The 20,915-nt window shown below is 31.0% G+C and overlaps 3 protein-coding genes and 2 long non-coding RNA genes across 7 annotated transcripts in view; 4 read left to right on the top strand and 1 right to left on the bottom strand.

The window, feature by feature from the left end:
• Positions 1-1,306: 1,306 nt before the first annotated feature.
• On the top strand, positions 1,307-1,949 carry LOC108905178. Its single transcript, XR_001964258.1, has 2 exons — positions 1,307-1,412; positions 1,671-1,949. It is a non-coding gene; the product is annotated as an uncharacterized LOC108905178 (long non-coding RNA).
• A 293-nt stretch (positions 1,950-2,242) lies between these two features.
• Positions 2,243-2,756, top strand: LOC108905180 (kappaPI-actitoxin-Avd3a-like). The gene is made up of 2 exons (XM_018707964.2): positions 2,243-2,426; positions 2,514-2,756. The coding sequence occupies exons 1-2, from the start codon at positions 2,348-2,350 to the stop codon at positions 2,693-2,695; spliced, it is 261 nt and encodes an 86-aa protein (XP_018563480.1). The 5' UTR covers positions 2,243-2,347; the 3' UTR covers positions 2,696-2,756.
• Positions 2,757-10,098: 7,342 nt separating this feature from the next.
• LOC108905170 (tau-stichotoxin-Hcr2c-like) lies at positions 10,099-10,954 on the top strand. The gene is made up of 2 exons (XM_018707951.1): positions 10,099-10,220; positions 10,723-10,954. Exons 1-2 carry the CDS (start codon positions 10,133-10,135, stop codon positions 10,902-10,904), a joined length of 270 nt encoding a protein of 89 aa, XP_018563467.1. The 5' UTR covers positions 10,099-10,132; the 3' UTR covers positions 10,905-10,954.
• A 1,136-nt stretch (positions 10,955-12,090) lies between these two features.
• On the top strand, positions 12,091-16,025 carry LOC108905169. 3 transcript variants are annotated; one of them, XR_001964255.2, is made up of 4 exons: positions 12,091-12,241; positions 12,455-12,691; positions 14,252-14,426; positions 15,781-16,025. It is a non-coding gene; the product is annotated as an uncharacterized LOC108905169 (long non-coding RNA). The 3 variants fall into 3 exon arrangements; XR_001964256.2 differs by having other exon boundaries at positions 12,095-12,241; positions 12,558-12,691; XR_001964257.2 differs by having other exon boundaries at positions 12,097-12,241; positions 12,624-12,691.
• Positions 16,026-17,703: 1,678 nt separating this feature from the next.
• Positions 17,704-20,915, bottom strand: part of LOC108905184 (inactive tyrosine-protein kinase 7-like) — a 64,604-nt gene continuing 61,392 nt past the window's right edge. The window contains exon 4 of the mRNA XM_018707971.2: positions 17,704-18,727. Within this exon, the coding sequence (XP_018563487.1) occupies positions 18,693-18,727 (35 nt within the window). The 3' untranslated portion in view covers positions 17,704-18,692. The remainder of the gene's footprint in view (positions 18,728-20,915) is intronic.

The following is a 20,915-nucleotide window of genomic DNA, read 5'->3' as shown; positions in this document are numbered from 1 at the left end:
CTTCCTGTGGGGATACCTGAAAAACTTTGTGTACTCAACCCCAATATAGACAAGGGATGAATTGCTACAAATAATTAATTTCCATTGTGATAATATTAGACATACCCCAGAAATTCTTATTCGTGTACAAACAAATAACATTCATAGACTTAGGAAGTGTGTGGAGGTGGAAAGTGCCCATATTGAAAATGTACTATGATAGTTTCTTCCTTTTATATTATTTTTTTAACTTACTTTAACTTATTCTTGTTTTTTTTTTCTATTTTATGTTATGTGTAAAGTGTGTTTGTCAAATTTTGTTAGTGAAAATTACACTAGCAGACAGTAAGATTTTCCAGACTCTTATTTTAAAAATCTGTACGGTTCTACCATAGTAATTATGCCAAAAAAAATGGTGGGAGGCGCCACTCGATGTGCACTGAGACATAAAATCGTAAATATTTCTTAAACTGTTCATTTTACTGAGTTGACCCAAAAGGGTATTATCGTTCAGCAAATTCTTCAGGGAACTTATTTATGATACAAGCAGATTGCGATCGTCATCTATGCAAAAATTATGGGTTGTTAACCATTGGGCATAGTCCGTCCCAGGCGTTCTATGTGTAATTAAGTTTCACTTACAACATCAAAAACAAGCTGTACGCATGTGCTACCGATCACCAAATTTGCATCCTACTAAAGTTAATAGTTTAGAAACTGTAAATAAAAACAACTTTTTAATTTTCACCTTTGAGGGACCGTAACTTGTTAACAAAGGTCCGTATGAAAAAAATGTATATAAATAACTGATATTATTTTGACCACATCTATTTGTACTCGACTTTTTGTATCAAGTACCGGAACACCCTGTATATAACAGCAAAATATATGACGATAATTTTTTTTTAAAATTTTTTAAAAAATAGACCGAAGAGTTCTTATCTGGAAAACAATATTATATGTGGCCACACAATTTCGTTCTAAATGACTTTTCTTCATTAAAAAATAGCACAATTTTTTCTGCAAGGTGCTTGTTGGACCATCGCTTTTGATTTTTTTTAATTTCCCGTCAAATATCTAAAGAGTAACGGCACTTTTTAGAGATTGTGATGCAAAGGTATTGCCAATCTCGATGTTATTTCTAAAAATTTATGAAAATTTATACGATGACAAATTGTGTAAAAATTCGACGTCATTTTATATAATGAAAAATATTTGACTGTGTTTCAAATATAATTTACAAAGATTGTTCAATATTTAACACAATAATAACAATTAAATCATTATTTTGTCTACAGCTATCGTTTACGTGACGTCAAATAAATCAAGTATAAAATCAGAGCATTGACACAAACAACAACATTTGGAAAATAAATCCAGAATCCTTCTTTTAGTTATTCAAATAGTCACTGCAGCATGCTTTGATGTAGAAGGTGAGTAGGTATTTACTTTTATAGGAATATTAATAGCTTTTAGTTTAAAAAATATGTTGCTATTTGTTTGGACAATTAGTAATTTCGGTTTTAATAAAATTTGGTTACTTACTTTAAAAAATATGGATTAAACAGTTTAAAATAATACAGACAAGCCACAGGTGTCAACTTATAGCTATTAGTTAGCTAGTGGTGCTTTGGTAGTAGCAATTAATTACAAATATTATTTCCTAGCATAAAAAAATTATTTGCTTTTAGACTGTCACAAAGATGTAGAAACTGGACCTCATTATTGCGATGCGGAAATCCACGTTTTCAAGTGGAACGATCAACTTAAAAAATGCGAATCTTCTTATTACGGAGGATGTAATCCAACAAATAATAATTTCCGGACTGTGGAAGAATGTCAACAAGTTGCAGAACCTGTGTGTAGAGTACAAAATAAATTCTAAAGAATTATTTTATAACTAAAATAGTTAATATGGTTTTGTAGAAATTAGGATAATTTTGATTTGTTATTATAAAAATGTAACAAAACTTCAACAGTATTTTTCAGTCCCCTCCACTTCCCTCAGATCTTGAACGAATCTTAAGCTTTCTTTGGTGATTTCATTAAAATTGATAAAATTCTTTTTTAATCTCACATCAAAAATACATGTTTTTTTTCTAAGAAAAGTTTTGGAACGTTGAAGGAAATTAATAAGTACTTACTGTTTTTAGTTTTGATAAATGTTTTATGGAAAATATTAATAATACAAATCCATATTTTATCACAAAGGAAACTCAATTTAATTTTTAATCGAATATAAATCATAATTCGATTACGCAATTTTATGCATTTTATACACATGTACTGTTTATGCTGCCATTCAAATTTAGTATAAATTCCAAATAACACCTATACGCTTTGTGAAGGCAAAACAAAATTCTACAACATGCCAAAACTGGTTGGGTGTTCTATTATGATCCTCCTACTTCTTCAAGTATTCAACGTTTGGAGTTTCCGCAAACAAGGTAAGTTGAAGTATACATAACAAAATATTTGTTTTAGGTCAAATATGGGGATTCTTAGGAATTATAATGAAATATATTTAATTATAGATTGTGTCAAAGATGTACACGACGAACGTAAAGTGTGCTATGCAAGGATACCTGTTTTCAAATGGGACGATACAATTAAAAATTGTGTACCTGCTATTTACATGGGTTGCCATCCAAGCAACAACAAATTTCATTCTATAGATTCATGCCAACGAATCGCAGGACGTATCTGTAAGCATTAAAAACAATAGATGGGTTTACTTTATAATAAAATTCCTGATATGTAAACATTAATAAATCCTTGCAAAGGCAGCTTTTGTGTTTTTAAACAGACTGATGGATTGTAAAGTTTGCAACACAATAATGAAAGTAATATGTTGCAAATTGATACAAAGGTAAGTAATGACTAAGTTAAATTGTCCTTTTAGAGATAAAATATTTCAAAACTTTTACTTTTCATATGTACTGTTTCTCAGAAAAACAAAGTAGGTACTAAAAATTTTTTAATAAAGAAGCATGCCATTATATAAAATTAAACATGCAAAATTAAACAGGGTATTACTAGATATACGGTCCGTACGATATTTGTCGAGATAAAATTTTAAGAAGACCTCTGCGTCACTTTCTTGGAATTAACCGCATTCGACACCCGAGTCAGAAAGGCATTGGCAGCGTGGCGTTCACGTAGCCTCTTGGACTGTATACTGTCTTTTGCGTGTTTCTTCGTAAGTATATCATCCTGTGCATTTTCAGTGTACTTTCGTTTAAAATAAAACTATGGAAGTGAAAAAATAAAGGAATTTAACCCGTTAACGCCTGAAGGGACGTATTTTTTTTTTCATTTTTCAACGGCTGCGATGACAAAAAAAGATCGTAAAAAATTTTTTTCTTGAAAATGGTGGGGTTTCGGAAAAAATTTATAGAACAAAAAGTTGTTAAAATTATGCAAATAATACGCTTAATTTTTTTCACCATTGTTTGAGACGTTTTTACATTTTTCAAATTTGTCCGTTTTTTGAAAAAATCCAAAAATCATTCCAAAAATTCTGGAAAAATTTGAATGTATTCTCTAATGAATTTCAAGAACTTTTCGCTCCATAATTTTTTTCTGAAACCCCAATTTTTTTTACGAATAATTGATTCAAATTTCATCGGATTTGGAAAAAAACATGGGTTATGAAATGAAGTTCCAATCTTTTAGCTTGAATGAGTAGTTAAGTTTAAAATGTACTGGCTGATTCAATATTGTATCCCGAAAACTATAAAAAACATGTTCGTCGAGTGTGCCATCTTTTGATTTGTTTGCCGTATCTGATTGATGCATTATCCAACTTTTACCAACCTGGAAGCCGACGAACGACTTTTTTAGGTTTTTTGTTTTTTTGTAGATTTTTTATTTTAATATTTTTTTTGTAATTTTATTGTTTTATTTTTATTACGATAAAATTTTTGTATTGATTTTTGGATTTTTCAAATTTGAAAAATGTTAAAAAGTCTCAAAAAATTGTGGAAAGCCACACCATTTTCAAGAAAAAAATCCTAAAAATTTTGAGTTTTTTTTTCCTTTGAGCCGGCAGTCTGGGTCGCTGACATAAAAAAAATTTTTTGGATGCATGCTTCTTGAAGTTTAGGGTCGTATGCCACGATATTTTTACTCCACTTATAAGTAAATCCTTATCTAATTTCGAAGCAGAAATCCAGTTTGAAAAACAAATAAGTGAAAAATTTTGATTTTTTAAAATTATTTTACGATCTTTTTTTTGTCATTGCAGCCGTTGAAAAACGAAAAAAAATACATCTCTTCAGGCGTTAACGGGTTACTTCCCAGTCGAAGAGTATCGTGTTTAACCTGTACTATATTATTTATTTTAAGACAATTTTTCGAAATGAAAAATTTCCAGGTACGCGGTAAATTGTTACAATTGTTCCGATAACAGGACTTTATTGGCTTATTCTTTTCTACTGAAAAATTGCAAGGAAACTTCATCATAACTTTTTAACCACACTCAAGCTTCCTTTCTTAATTTTTTTTTACTAATATGGTTTTATCAGTTGTTCCCTTTAAAAATGGGGATGATGTTAGCTCTGTAATCGTTTTGTATATTGTACTTCTTATTGCCGATCAAATAGCACCGATTTATAGCATGATAGCAATTTTATTATAATTGTATTGTTGCTAGATCGCCACTTTTTTCGATATAACGGGAAATTTTCTCCTCCTGTTTATGAAATACCATATACAGGGTGGTCCACATTTTTTTGATTAAACTTCAAGAACCAATACATCATCAAGAAATAATGTTAGTTTGCTAAATAAACTATACCCGACAAATGTTTACTTTTTGAGATACAGCACGATGAAGTTTCCCGAAAAACAAATATTTTTCGAATTTTTCTGTAAGTGATCAACTTTCCTCCGTAAGATTTTTATAAATTATTTGGCACTGAGCGTGTGATCTTTAGAGAATTTTTCAATTTTTTTACTTTACCAGTGGCGGAGAAAATAGGGGTTCCTATTGCTTTAGTAAAAAATATTAGTACGCCACTGACCTTAAATTTAAAAAGCAATATGTTTTGGATACTCTGTTAATTTTAGACAAAAAATTATCCTTGTAAGATTTTCATAACTATTACTATTTTCATGTAAATTACTTCTTTGGATAGTACCTACGTTATTTTTATGATTCCTTTGATATAACGATCTATCATCTCTCATAGCAGGTGAGATATTTATTTTTTTAATCCTTGTCAGTCAAGGCAACAAAGTTTAACGACGCCACTTCAAAAGGATCAATTAACTAAACATTCGCACTAAAAAAATAAGATAAGCCAACCCCTTTTTGTTTTATTTTTTGGGTGTAGTGATTCACTAATAAACCGAGCTAAAAAAATGTCACAAACAATTCTACATTATTTATATGTTATTGTTATTAATCGTCTTATCTGCTATTGTGCTAGTATTACGCTATTATATTGCTTATACTTATTTTCGATAACGGAACATATCCGTGATTTAAAATTATTAGTTATCAGTACACCTATGTGATCGATAAACGATCTAAATATAACATACAAAGCGTGTTGCTTCATAAATGGCCACTGTTATTGAATATCTAAACTGACAGAGAGGGACCTGCTAATCTAAAGGTAGCATGAAAGCAAGACAAGTGTTGACAAAACAAAGTTTTTAACTAACTGCAGCAAATTGCTATTTTACGTACTAATGTCCCGACCAGCATTGAAATATACCCGCAATATTTAGGAACAACAAAGATGGGTGGGATGTAACATAAAAGTGTTATGCCTTAAATTGTCTCTGCCACCCATTGGTTATGCTTAGCTGTTTAATAGATATTGTTGGTGTCATTCAATGATATTGAAGCGTCAGCAAAGTAGTTGTTTCGGACAATTTTATTAGTTAAACTTAGTGTCGCGTAGTACTATACTGGCCAGTTTGGAACTACCAAGCATTAACTGGCAGAAACAATTTGAGATGTAATTGAGATGTAACACAGTTTGTATGTGTATATACCTTTATTACCAAACTACTACAAGTTATTGACCACAGAGTCTCCGTTTTGCAAAGATTGCATGCAGTATCAGCCATTCACTCAAATTTTGTTACAATTCTCCAATTAAATAAAACTTTTAACATAAAAAAAGGGAAGTTGAATCCGTTCTGATAGGCGCCACGGGTAATACGTCAATACAGGGTAATTCACAACTTATCCAAAAAAATTTGGGAATAGATGCAGCATGAGAAATGGATTCAATATCGTAAAAAAAAATTGTAAAATACTTATAGTTTCCGAGAAAAAAAATATTGAAGTTACAGTACATTCACCCATTACATAGCTGGACAACTGTAGTCTTTAGCGTCATTCGCCACGTGGCCTCAGCGACTCCGAATACTGAATTCGGATTTTGCAATCGTCGTTGCGATATTTACTTGCTATCTGTGGTGTTTACAACAGGTTTTTAGTAGTTAGTTGTTACGGGTTTATTTTGTCACCCTGTAAAATGCCGAATTTATTTTATTGCGGCAAAATTTGGACGATTCGGTTCCACAAAATACCGACATAACTATTTCAATTATAATTATTTATACTTAACATTACTTCATTGATAACAAGAAAGAAAAAGATCAATAAATATTATTATATCAATAATTTCGCTCCAGCTAGAAATGAACGGCTTTATAATTCTATCACCGCCGAGTATGGGCAAAAAGACGATAAGTTTTTGTGGCTTGAAATAAAATTAAAGACGGACTTGGTATTTAGGCTTGAAAGAAAGCAGTCAAAACGTAAAATTGCGGATCTACCCCAGTTGATTAATTAAATAATCCGTTGCACTGCGACCACTGGTTATTGTCGTTGTAGGTAGAACGCAGATTAGTGTCTGGATTTTTGGTGTGAAGTGCAACAGGACTTGATAAGAAAGGCCGCACAACATTTCGGGTAAAGCAAATTGTCACATTTTGGTTTCAATGAGAGCCGTTTATACAAATTTGAGGAGGTGAATCTAGTCACCCTCACTGCCTTTATTGCCCGCAATAACTCCGTTCATTTCTAGGCCTTTTCTTAGTGATTGTCTATGGTCGTCCATTCTGAGACCAACTTACATAATACATCGTGGAGCTAGCAGCCCCAATAATTTGATAGAACATCGGAAATCGGGGAAACGAAACACCAGCCGCAACCCCAAAATTAGCACGTGGTCACTGCGTGGAGGACTACTTATCACCCAGGATCCTTATATCACCGGACGATAAGGTCATATTTATAATTTATATCATTTTACGTTACCCGTTAGTCGTTCCAAGATTCAACCGGTGGAGCCACGCCCTTAAATGGTTTACCATTTTATTGAAAGAAGCCCTCAAATAATTTATTGCCATTTAATGTTACATTATATTTAACGCTTATACGCCTGTAAACCCCATAGTATATACTACGGGGGGGCCTTCTTATTCCTCATATTAATTGTACTAAAATATATACCATTGGTTTGTAACACAAACGGGGACGTACTGGTACGATTCTGTAACCGTTTTGGGTCTAGTGCCACCCCCTATTGCCTATTCTTATTGTGATCATAGTTTGACCAATCAAAGCAGTTATTAGTCATTGTTAATTGATTTTTTTTTCCTTTTCATTACAATAAATCTTAAAGTTACTATACTCTTTCGTTATTTTATAATTTTTGTTTAGTTATCATAGCCTTGATGCACCAGCAGAGATAGAGACTGCACCTGCACGCCCTAGCTCACTGAGCTGCCGGACTCTCTGCTAACTTTGCAACCGATAAGTAAATAAAAAGGCTATATATAACTAGCAGTCTCGACCCTTTTAGTTTTTTAGTATGCTGCCATGACCATGAGTGGGCAAACGTAGCATAGTGTCAAAAATGGGTAGTTTGTGTCAAAAATGGTTTGCGTGTACTCGGAGTTGATGGATATCGTTTTAATTTGTGGTGAAGCATTTGTGTTATGGTGAAACAAGACAACATTTGTGTTAGTTCGTAGAAACTGAGTACAACGGACCCAAATGTGTCAGAGCTTGTCAAGTGTACCGTGCAAGATATCCTGAATGACGTGCCCCCGCACCTCGACCATTTGTTGCTGTAGCGCAAAGAGTTTTGAACACCGGTGAAGTACAACTGCGTCGAGGTCGCGACGGTGGTCCAGGGCGATCTCTAAAAGCGGGTATCCAATTGTGGCAATGCTCCGTAACGTAACAACGAACATGTTACGGCCTGTTGCAAAAGGTGACACGATTCGCTGCGAAAGTATGTGTGGTTTTGGTCGTATCATTCATTCCGTAACGTAACAAAATAAGGTTACAAAACGACACAGGAACATAAACTCGCAGTATGAACAGTATTGACTGCAATAATGAATTCGTCACTGCAATTGCAGTTAGCAGCAGCGTCATATATTTGAAGAATAAGAAACGGAAATATCCGGAAATCTTTTCCTTACTCCACTCCATGGTACAGGCACAGAAAAAACACAGTCTTCCTAGTCACTGCAGAAAACAGACTGACCCCAGACCATATACAAAAGACTGACGAAACAAAAAATAAGACAAAATCACATCTGCAACAGGCAACGTTATGGCCAAAAGGGTAACCCCGCCTCAACATGTGGCAGAAAGTACTGTTGCATCCCTTTGATGCGACGACTAAAAACCGACAACTGATGGTTCGTCCCGGATTATCAAATTTGTTACACGTACCATGCAACAACTTTCCGTCTCCACTAGTTGTAACGTAACATGTTTGGTGTTACGTTACGGGGCATTTGACATAAATGGATAGCCGCCTTAAGAATCTTAAATTTCGAGGAGATGATTTTAGATGCTCGTCGAAGAAGATCCGCAACATAGCACCAGAAATATCGCACAGCAAGTAAATATTTCGCATCCTGTTGTGTGGCGGACACTACGAGAAGCTCAATTATAATCATTTCATATTCAACGTGTTCAAGCGCTTACTCCTGAGGCTTTTCCACTACGTCGAGATTTTTGCGAATGGTTGCTTCATTCAGGAACATGCAAGAAATCCTCAATTTACAGCGCAAATACTTGTTACAGATGAAGCATGTCTCAGTCGAAATGGTGTACGTAACGTCCACAACACTCACTGGACTATCGAAAATCCACACGAAATACGTCGCGGTGCCTTTCAGCAACAGTCTTCAGTGAACATGTGGGCAGGTATCGTTAATGACACTTTAATAGGACATTTTGAATTGCCTAGACGCTTAGACGGTGCTCACTTTTTTCAGAGATAGCGGGACTTTCTAAACTTTACTTTTCCCTGTAGCTGGATATGCCTCGGCAGTCTAGTTAGATGGCCCCCCGGACACCGGACCTCACCCCTTTAGACTTTTTTTTGTGGGGATATGTGAAAAGTGTGACATCGACTAACTGCGACATCGTATTGCCGAAGCTTATATATGATTCGAGACGACGTGGCAATGTTGCAACGAGTGCGAGCGAATTGGATACGTTGCGCTGAAGCTTGTGTGCAAGCAAATGGTGGGTACATCGAACATCTATGAAAATCAACAGTTCTCAAAAGGTAGCTCCTTGCAATCTTGAGGTAAGCCAGATTTTAAAATTACATTACACTCAACACAAATCTGTGTATTTACCTCATTTTAACATAACGGATATGTGACAAAAATAATTGACATAGTTCATTAACACCCTGTATATTTAAATTATGGTCAAATTACGGTTAAATTTTTTATCCTGATGACCAAATCATTACAATTTATTTGATAAGAATATAATTTTATATGTTTGGGAAAAATTTCCTTAATAAAGATCAATTATTATTGAAAGACCCGTTTAATGTTTAATACTTTTAGTTTGGAATATATGAATTTATGATTCATGTAGTACCCTCAATATTTAAATTTGATTTGAATTTATCAATTTTTTACGTCTTGTGCACTTATCTAAATCTAAAAATCGATCGGTCTTATCAGTTCACATCAGCAATACGATATTTCAACATTGAACAAAACATGTTTTTTGAAATGAACAAAACAAAGACAAATATATTTATTTTTCTTACGTTCGCAATATTTTCAAGGTTAAACGTATTCGATATATATAAATTCAAGGAAGTAATCTAAGATGGCATTCGTGTTATGAGTTGAGAGAATAATGTTTCCCATATCTAAATTTTTTGTTAATTTGTTGCTAATTTTCTTGGCTCTACAAATATTTAGTGTGTCCTGCTTTAGTGTAGAAGGTAAGTGGGAATACATATAATAGTTTCCTCGTAGTGATTATAGTTTAAATAATTTTTGTATTTTTCTGTATAGAATACAATTATTTGCGTTTAATATGTTGACATTTATAAGTGTAATTGTTGATTCACAATAAAAGTATTGAAAATAAATGCTATTAGAAGCATTGTATTGGAATATTCCACCAATATTAATGATTCGTTTACAATGAGCAATGACAAACTCTTACGTCTACGCTCAAGATATTGCGACTGTTGATTGGTTGCATAAAATCTCATTAAAAATTACATCAGTCACCAGCCGCTGAAACAGAACGTTGTCTTTTAATGTAATATTGTCCTTATTGTTTTAATTTTACTGAAATTTGTCACTATTATTCGAAACAAAACTAATGATCACGTGGCTTTGTATTTGAATTTACTGAGCTGGGGCATTCAGTGAACCTGGTATTTTTTTTAATAGAAAAGACGTTATTCCCTCAGGTGTGTTTGATTTTTCTTGTAGACTGCCTGAAAGATACACAAGAAGGGCCAGAATTATGTGAAGCTTATATAAAAGTTTTCAAATGGGACGACGACCTTAAAAAATGTGAACCTGCAATATACGGAGGTTGCTATGCAACAAGCAATAATTTTGAGACTATAGAACAATGTCAAAATATTGCGGAACCTGTGTGTGCAAAATAATCGTCAAATTGTTAAAATAATGAATTTAAATAAACATTAATGTTGAAAAATTGTACTATTATTTTTCGGACGGAGATATCATGTCCCCAATGAAACTAGGTGACACAATAGAAAAAAAACAGTGCTATTTATTGGTGAAAAATGAGGATATCTCTCATTAAATACCCTGCAAGTCGAATTTATTATCTTCTGACACTCTCTATGAATAAATAATAAATTTAGAATGTCAGCATTTGAATAAATGTTAACATTTTCTATTCTTTAACAATAAATAATACTCAACTAAACATTCACTGTATGTGTTATTGTGTTAAATTGACAACAATAAACAGGTGACAGATTAGGTGCTTGTTTGAAGTTCCACTAAAAATTTCACAGCCAACCTCGCAAGAAATTACGGATATCCGTTCACTTCACGGAAAACAGTAAATATCTTAAAAACCAGAAGAGATCGATAGGTATAGGGAACCATTCGATAGAGAACAAAATTGTTCATCAGGTTGCGCAAAAATATACAGGGTGTTCCATTAAAAAAAAATAATATGTTAAGATGATTTAAAGTTGATTAAATTCAGGATTGAATTTCTACCACCCTATATGAAATTAAGTTATTTTGAAATTTTGTCAAAGAAGTTTAGAGTTTTAGTTATGTTCCCTATAAATTATATCTCTCTAACTTTATTATTGTAAAATTCACATCTTTTTGAATTAGGCAGTTAAATATATCAAAAACGGTTAACTTTATGAATAGGATACTTTTATGAAACTTAATCTAAAAATTGACGTAGATTCCAAAATTGCAATAATATACAGGGTGTTCCATTTAAAGATACATTTTTGTTAGCGGGTAGTAAGGATTGCAAAAAAATTGCGCCAATTATCTTCTTGGAGTTTTTAGAAAGAAAAACCCTTGGTTGCAAAGTTAAGATAGAGATTTTTTCTTGGAAGCACCGTGAAAAGTTAGAATGACGAAATTTTTAAAATATACAATGTACTGGCTTGCTGTCTACGCTAGTGGTACAGTATTTCTTTCTTTTTGTGATAATATCACTCAAAGAATCACTCTTTAAAGCTTGTCACTTATTTTAATTAACACCCTGTATATAATCACATAAAAAACTACATATAGGTATCATGTATGTCTTTATAACAAACAAATAAAATTATCAGAAACACTTTGCCTTATTTCCAGTTATCATTTAGGGTCAACAAATCAAGCATAAATTCTCAATAGCATTGCAAAATGACATAATATATTCGCAAAATAAGTCCACTCTTCCTTAGGAGTTGGGTTTTTAACTCCACAAATATTTGCGTGTAGTGTTTGAGTGTAGAAGGTAAGTAAAAGTATTAGTCTCTAAGAAATATTTGTATTTTATTAATTTTGAATATAGGTTACTAGTACTACTACGAAGTAGCTTTAAATTGATCATTTATATGATTACGTTCAAACTGTCCGGACGTGTGCTAAATAAATCAATTTCCTAAATGAGATACCTATGACAACATCATATAAATTCGTAGAATATACTGGTCATTTCAATTTGTAGCATCGATATAATATAATTGGGAACTTGTGAAGAAAATATTTTAGTACCTAAGAGAGCATGTTTATTTTTTTGGGTTGTCGCTGTGGCCTATGAATGTGTGAAGACTTACAATGCACTCCGTTAGTCTTAGCTAGGCATCTTTAATTTGCCCTTGTTGTTCTCGCACTAGTATTTGTGGGGACAGGCCAACTATCAGAACCCTTTCGCCCTGGCGTTGATTTCGGATCTAAACATTCGGTGAGTACAGAAGTTATTTTTTCTGACAGATAACCAATTTTAAAATCACTTAAAAAATGGAGAAGCCACAATGCTAGAATTTTTTAAGAGTGCATAGTTAATTTGCATGAAGATGATTCAAATTTCCTCATTAGATGTAACATCTATCTATTGGTATTATCACTATAATCACCTGTTATACTGGTTGCATAGAAACGTGGAACTAACATAGATTAGTTGCTGTATTCTAAAAATTTCCTCACCTTAGCAGCTAAAACAGCGACGTGTATCTGCGAACCATAGACTGCAAACCTATTTTAATATGTTTCGTTTTTCAGTAAAATATGTATATTATATTAAAGTCGTACCATATATCCCATGTAAAATAGTACACATTTTTTCATTATGTAATGTTGATTACCCATAGCTACTGTTACATGTTATACTGGTTGCGTAGAAATTTGACATTAACATAGGTTGGCTGTGTCGCTCTCAAAACTTGTTTTAAATATATTCCTTACTTTAAGAGATATGTGGGTACGCAAGTAATGTAATTTTTTGAAAATATCAGTTACAAGAAGTTTTCTTCTCGAAATAATTTTTTGTGTTAGTTTATCAAAGTCGAACGGTGCATTCTATGGAAAGGTACTCAAAGAAAAATCATTAAATGAGACTTAGAATATCATACTTTAGCTTTGACAAATTATAAGTACAGGATATTGAAAAATATACTAGTAAGAACATTTTGGTTCAGAAGATAGTTTATTTTCCAGACATGGGTTCTTACGATTGGAACAATTGACCAAAATCATCACCTCAAGCAAGGCTTAAATGAAACAAAAACGGATTTCCACGTTTCAAACGTTTTCTTTTTCAAATATTTCGAAAACTAATCATATTAGCCTTGATTTTTTAGAGACTGTTGGACACTTGATTACGCAACTTTGCCTCCATTTAAGCTACTTCGTATCTCTTACCGTTTCCGAGATCGCTGTAGAGAGAAGCGAATTTGTAACAGCTTGTGTATTATACACAGTGTGGCTTGGCCGAACTAAATGGAAGAATATTAGCAATAATTGTCTAATATGGGTTAAAATATTGCACTCCAGCCAAATACTGTAACAATTCAGTAAGATTACATTTGTGTAACGTTTTTAATACTACCTGGTATATTTTAAAATAAGCGAATATATATTTACAGAAATTTTTCTTTTAATTTGTGCAGTAGATTCCATTTGGACAAATGTTTTAGTTTTACGCGGTAAATTTACTACATTCAAGTACTTTTAATAAAAATTATAAAGCGATTTAATAAAAAAATATTGTATTAAAAAACATTTTTTTAATGACACTGGTACTATGCTTATATCCGAAACTCTGATTTTATCGTTGGTTCCAAATTTAAATGCAGTATTTGTTACAACCAAAATGGGACTATTTTGTTATTTGCATATTAAAAATTACATTATGTTATTATGTCATATTCTAAAAAAGGTTTATATCTGATTTAACTAGAATAAACGATATCTTAAAATTTAACGAAAAAATGAAATTATCAGAAGCACTTTGTCTTATTTACAGTTATCGTTCACTTGAGGTCAAACAAATCAAGTATAAATTCTGAATGGCGTTGCAAAATGGCACATTATATTGTAAAATAAGTCCAGAATGTATACTATATCAACATTTCTTGGAAGTTGGGTGTTTGTCGTGTTAACTCTCCAAGTATTTTGTGTGTGTTGTTTCAGTGTGGAGGGTAAGTGAAACTATTTGTTTTTTACTCAATTGTGGGAGGACTCCTTTATATAAAAATGTATAAGGTTAGGTTAAGTTTAGTTAAGACTATAATTCATCTCAATTTTTAACTAAACTGATTTGTTTATTTCAATACATTAGACTCGCATTCAATATTAAACAGCGTTCTAATTTATAATTTCACAATAATAGGAAATGAATCAATCTTCAAATATATGTTTACACTGACAGTCCAGAAAAGTTACAGTGATCACACGGAGTATTTTAGTGATAAAGAAAATTTTGAATTAAATTTGCAAAATTAAAAATTAAGTAATATAAGTTTAATCTCAGAGTCGATCACCTCTGTTTTAATATTTTATTTGACATATTTCGTCCGAAATTTCTTGATCTCTGAAATTCTTTGTATGGACCTAGATCATCTCCTGAAAAACAACATGGATCTCTTGTTTCATTATGAAAATATGATCACATTAATTTTCAGAGGCCGTCACTAATTATTTATATATAAATATTTGATATGAAAAAGGCGAAAAATGCTAAAATTTACGTGCCAAAGGCGACAATGACTTTTATACCTAGTTATTTCAAATAATTTTACAATTCTGCATTGTATATTTATGTTAGAACCACTTGCAACTGAAATGCAAAAGAAATTTCTTTATAAATAGGTTTATATTTATTTTAGAACTCTGTTTTACGCATTGTTATGTTATTTTTCATTTTATGTAACCACTTTTTGTTGTAATTTTGTATATTTTTGACATTTGGAAAAGTTTCCTATAAAAGGTAAAGATACAAAAGTTTATTTCTAGTGAAAACTACAGAACACTGCATACCTGCTGCTGTATTCTGTATTCCTAAAATAGGTAGATTTGTCTAATTTGAACAGCTTGCTTAAAATTTAAAAATTAAACAAAGTAAACGTATAACAGCAAAATTCAATTATGTAAACAAGATATTCCATGCACCTGGTGTTTATTTAAGTCTCAACACATTCAAAAAATTTATCCAAAAGTTAAGTTAGTATAAAACCGAAGAAGTTAAAAAAGAGTTAAATTATTATGAAGCTAATGCAGTCTTATGTGAAATACCTTCTATATAGACCAAATATATTATTTAAATATACATTATTTGAAGATTTATCAATTTATTTTTATTTTGTTAGAAATTAAAGAGTCTTACCAAGCTCCAAATATATTATTTGTCCTATTTATAATTTATTTTTTTTATGCTCTATTTAACTTTTCCCACATTAAAAAATTAAATGTTACCAGAGGGAGAGACCCGGTGCATTAAACACTAGCAAAAAGCAGTAGGCCTTTTACTTTCTAATGAAATTATTTTAATTTTAGATTGCCTCAAAGGTGTAGGTACATCCGTTACATGTTTTGCCTATATTCCGGTTTTCAAGTGGAACAGTGAGCTTCAAAAATGTGAATCTGCAGTATACGGGGGTTGCCACAAAACAAATAACAAATTTTTTACGATAGAGCAATGTCGACAAATTGCACAACCGGTATGTAAAGGCATAAAGTAACTTTAAGTTGTTTATTATATTATAGTTTAATTAACATTAATAAAATCGTTTGTACAAATATATAACTTATTTTTTAAAAGTACATACAGATGCCAAATATGTAGATATAGAGCCTTCATTAATGTTTACAAGCTAGGTGACCGCTGGTACAGGTAAAAAAAATCACAGTTTTATTGTTCCAACAAAATTTTTGGTCACGTGGCTTGCAATGAAGGCTCTGTACATACGATCTAAGACAACACGAACATGAAAGTATTGTACTTTTTAGATATATTTTCATTAAAATTATCGAAGAAAGATATATATGATTGTTAAATAGAACTCTTTACAAGTAAAATTGAAAATACAAACAAAATATTTTTGGAAAAGCCATGTCAAATTTAATACATCTCATTTTGAGTCAGCTATAAAGTTGCAATATCTAACTAAATATTTCATGTAATTTTGAATCCAGTAATATTTTTAACTTAATCATTATTTACAAAATTACCCAATTATTAATAAACTTAGAGCATCATTGGATAAAAATAATCTTGAACATATTTCAAGAACGTTATTCACATAATTCTTTTTATACTAATTTAAGTAGGAATCGAACAAATAATAATTTGATTATCTAAGGCGACGATTAGTTTCTGAAAAGTTTATAGACAAAGAAGTCTTTAATATAAGTTATAGGTATTTCGAAGTGTCAAAAACAAAAATTTTATACTCACATGCGCAGAAAATTATATTAATTACTTCCTAAATAGCTTTTGCTGTTAACAAAATACATATAACTATATAGAATTTTTATACCATCATAAAATCATAGTCAATTAGTCAAATCTATTATACAACATAATAATATTACAAATTTCATTCACTTTTAGTTCATTTATGAAAGTTTCTGACATTAACACATACGAAAAAAAAATCGGCAGCACCAATACCCTTGGAAAAAATGAAAAATCCGATTAATATTTTAAAAGACAGTGAAAATAAAAAGTAATATCTATATCCAACTCCAATAGGCTGCATTAAGGAATATATTATTGAAATACATTTTTATGCTTGGGATTAAAAATATACCATTGAGATATTTTTATTCATCATACAGTTTTTTGTACTTTCTTTTCTGTCATCACCACACTTTCACGAGGTATCTTACATGACTGCATATTTTCTTATCTTTGTTGCTCCCTAAAGTCACTTCTTACTCTGTATATTTACACTGCTATACCCATCTTTTAGGAAAACACACTTAATACGTTTTACAGGAAAAGGGCAGTACAAATTTGGAACCTTATTTTTACAAAAAAAATAAGTTTCACGAAAATTTCACTTATTATCATCTGAGAGTCTCGAAGATATCAATATTCCTGTATTGCAATATTCCGGTATTCTTAACCTAATCAGAGAATCAGTTTGAATGATATTTTTTTACAGAAGACATTAAAATAAAAACGAGACACACATCTATGTCTGATTCTTTTGTAGTGTCATATCTGTTACTTCAGAATGGAAGTGAAGACCTAAAAAGTACTTGTGAGCACTCCGTCTGTGTCTGAAGCCATAAAAAAGGACAATGTCCTTTTTAAGTGTTTTCGTTAAAAAAAAATGAATTTATCACCCTCTGCATCCATAAAAAGGACAAATGCTTTTAAGAATTATAAATGGTTACATCGAAAACATATTTCATTTCTGAAAAATTGGATTACTTGTAACAAACATCGTCTATAGAGGCAGATTGGTTTTGTTACATATGAATTATATATCTGTCGTTTTAATACAAAGTATTTTACTTTACTAGGTTGTTAGAACTGCAGAAAACACCTCGATGATTTTAAATTAAATTAATTTAGTATCTGGTTTCTATGTAAATAAAATTTATTGATAACTGGGAATAACAAAAATAACTTATTGTTCATATTACAAATGTTTCCATATAATTATGATTATTATTAACATTATGAGGAAAAGAGTGAACAGGATGTGCCATCAATAATGAGTAGGTTTCTCATAATATAGACAGAAAAGGAATTGTTCCTGCCACAATAGATTTCTTTTTGTTTCAATTTTGAGATAAAGTTTTTCTCATTTCGGCATCATTTCCAAAACCACTTTAAAAGTTTGAATTGTCAAAATAGAGTTAGGTACTTATTCAAAATTATTTCAGCACCACCTTATCTGAACAAGTATATTTTAAGAAAAAGTTTTATATGAACATTGGTTGTAGTTCGCTTTGTTTTTGAGATACAGGGTGTTGAAACCATAAAATATGTCACATTTTCTAAAATATCTTTAAGATATTTTAGAAAATGATATCTTTAACGTAGACTGATGGAAATTGGTTCACTAATTTATGTAAATAGAAGTAGAAATTCCCTAAGTTGATTTACAAATGCATCAAATGACGGAGATACGGAATTCGCAATAAAAACTATTAAACGAATTTGCAAAATATTCATCAGAAGTGTCGTAATTCTAATGAAACTACCCTCCTGTATATCCACTACTGATTGATTTATTTGTAAGACAACTTAGAAATTTTTCTTCTAACTGCTACAATTAGTCTACGTCAAGTATCCCTAGAGATATTTAAATAAATTAAGATCTACATTTGTATAAAACTTTTAGCTAAAAGTAATTTGTTCTATCATCCAGTGAAACTTCTCCTTAAAATTTGTTCCATCCATATTTTTGATATACCTACTATTTTAAGCAATAAATAAGACAAGTATATACTCACACCACTAGCAAACCAGGATCTGGAGACTTACCTGCAAATAAAAAAATATATACAGATTTTTTTTAAGAACAACTTAAATTACCACTACACACAGATATATGTATATTTTTGCTTCCTGAAATTATAAATTCTCTGAATTACTTTTTCCTAAAGGTACTTAAATAAAAACTATAAAAGGAGTGTTTTTGAGCATAAAAAAATACTTCACCATCCCATCACTTTACAAATGCACTATACATATTATGTAAAGTTGCATTCCATGTTCAATGGCAAGCTAACATTTCTCAGTTATTTTTAAAGATAAAAATTTTCAGTAAATAACAGTTTTTGTTGTATTTTGTGACACCCTGATATCATACATTTTCGTATAACTAAAGCAATTAAGAGAGATCAGTTCAACCTTCGAAAAACCTGCAACTCTGTATCTTCGAATACGCCCGAAAGTTACGTTAACTTTGTGTAGTAGATAACCAGTAAGCCAGTAACGTTTGATGAATCATAATCAACACGTATGTCGCTAACTCCAGTTTGTTACTAAAATAATGCAGCTATAAATGTCAAAATTAGAAAAATAGAGTAAGGGGTGGCTTTGTAGTAGGGTTTGGACATGTTAAACGGTGTATTAAGAGGGTCCTAACTACAGACTGTTCCACTACTCGAAGTTACTCTCCAAAGCCCAATTTACAATAGTAAAAATTTACATCCTTTATATTTCTCACAAATTATTCGCTGGAAAGAACAAACAGGATGTCCAAATCAAACATTGTATTTAAAATTAGATTTGCAATGTGCATACGCAACAAAAAACATTTTTTAATAATGTGCATACACAACTACTCACAATACAACATGAAACTATTAATTTTACTACTAATTTTAAACAAATATTAAAAAATAAGTATTAGTTTAGTATTTTTAACAGTGTACGACACCTATGAATGTTATCATGAACCAACTTCATTGATCATAGATTTCTTTATTGATATAGTTTAAGTGTGACAGCAATGTAAGTCTATTAATACCTAAATTAATCGTTAAAATTTATGAATACAAAAATTTGCAAATTTCATTTTTTTCTACATTAAAAAGTACATTTTCCATAAAACTAAGAAATGTAGTAAATATCTACGGTGTCACGAATATAAGGAAAAAACCATTTATCAATCCATATAAAAAAATTAGTGTTATTCGTTTAAAAAAAGTCAAATGTCGTGCACAAATAACATCTTCTGTATCAGCAAATTTTAATATTTTAATAAAAGTACCTACTATATGAAGAAAATAAACCTCTATTCAATTATTTATCTTTTATACTCATAATATCGTCGTCTGTATTAGTATCTAACATTTTAATTTACTTTCATCATTCATATTTAAACAATCATAGGTTTTTTTATTTTTAAAATGCACAGCGAAAAATATTTTATTAATGTTCTCAATTACTTGTATATAATTAGGCATATGTGTCTATTACCTACTAGATTGTGTTGAATAATACATTATGTTTTAAGATGCATCATTAAAAGATAATGATCATTTTAAGCTAAATTAAGATTGAAATTAAATAATATATTCTCCAGTTAAACATTTCAAACACAAGTACACATAAAAAGTACTTAGTAAATAAATAATAATATATTCCATTGTAAAAGTTTTACTGCCACCCTTATAATAGTTGCTCAATAATGATAATAAAAATATTCGTTTACTTGATGAATACGATATGATTTGTATCTAGATGATATTGTAAACAGAATTTTAGGGTAAATCTTGAAAATTTGATATAAAGTAAGTATATTACCTAATAAAGAACACCACACTTTTTTATTTTTCCTTCCAGAGCGATGGATACACAAAACGTCAGTATAACTGATGACAGCGTTTATTGTATTAGAGAGTTTGTTTTTGTAGAGAAACAGGGAAGCTTGAAATGGATTACATATCATAAACAAACACTATTCATTTACGTGATTCGGTTAGGGTGAGTTTCCAGTAAATGTTGGTACGTATAGGGAGGAACAACAAGATTTGACATAAGCGTTAATCTCAATTCAGCATATCTCATTCTAACTGAGATGTTGAAGTAAAAGCAGTATTTGCAAACTTAAGAGATAATTTTTAATAGGGAAACATTTTCAGTTATCAAAACCGTTACTAAAACTTATTGAGAAGTTCTGGAATCGGCTTCTGCATAAAAGGAAGTGAATAGTTGTGGCTGT

The sequence above is a fragment of the Anoplophora glabripennis genome, unplaced genomic scaffold (genome assembly GCF_000390285.2).
Source record: "Anoplophora glabripennis isolate ALB-LARVAE unplaced genomic scaffold, Agla_2.0 scaffold54, whole genome shotgun sequence".
Classification (NCBI taxonomy): domain Eukaryota; kingdom Metazoa; phylum Arthropoda; class Insecta; order Coleoptera; family Cerambycidae; genus Anoplophora; species Anoplophora glabripennis.
This window is presented reverse-complemented; position numbering and strand designations above follow the sequence as displayed.

Coding starts and splice junctions, on each gene's coding strand:
- LOC108905170 (XM_018707951.1), top strand. CDS start 10,133: ATGTTTCCCATATCTAAATTTTTTGTTAATTTGTTGCTAATTTTCTTG. Junction 10,221..10,722: donor GTCCTGCTTTAGTGTAGAAG/GTAAGTGGGAAT, acceptor TTTTTCTTGTAG/ACTGCCTGAAAGATACACAA.
- LOC108905180 (XM_018707964.2), top strand. CDS start 2,348: ATGCCAAAACTGGTTGGGTGTTCTATTATGATCCTCCTACTTCTTCAA. Junction 2,427..2,513: donor TTGGAGTTTCCGCAAACAAG/GTAAGTTGAAGT, acceptor ATTTAATTATAG/ATTGTGTCAAAGATGTACAC.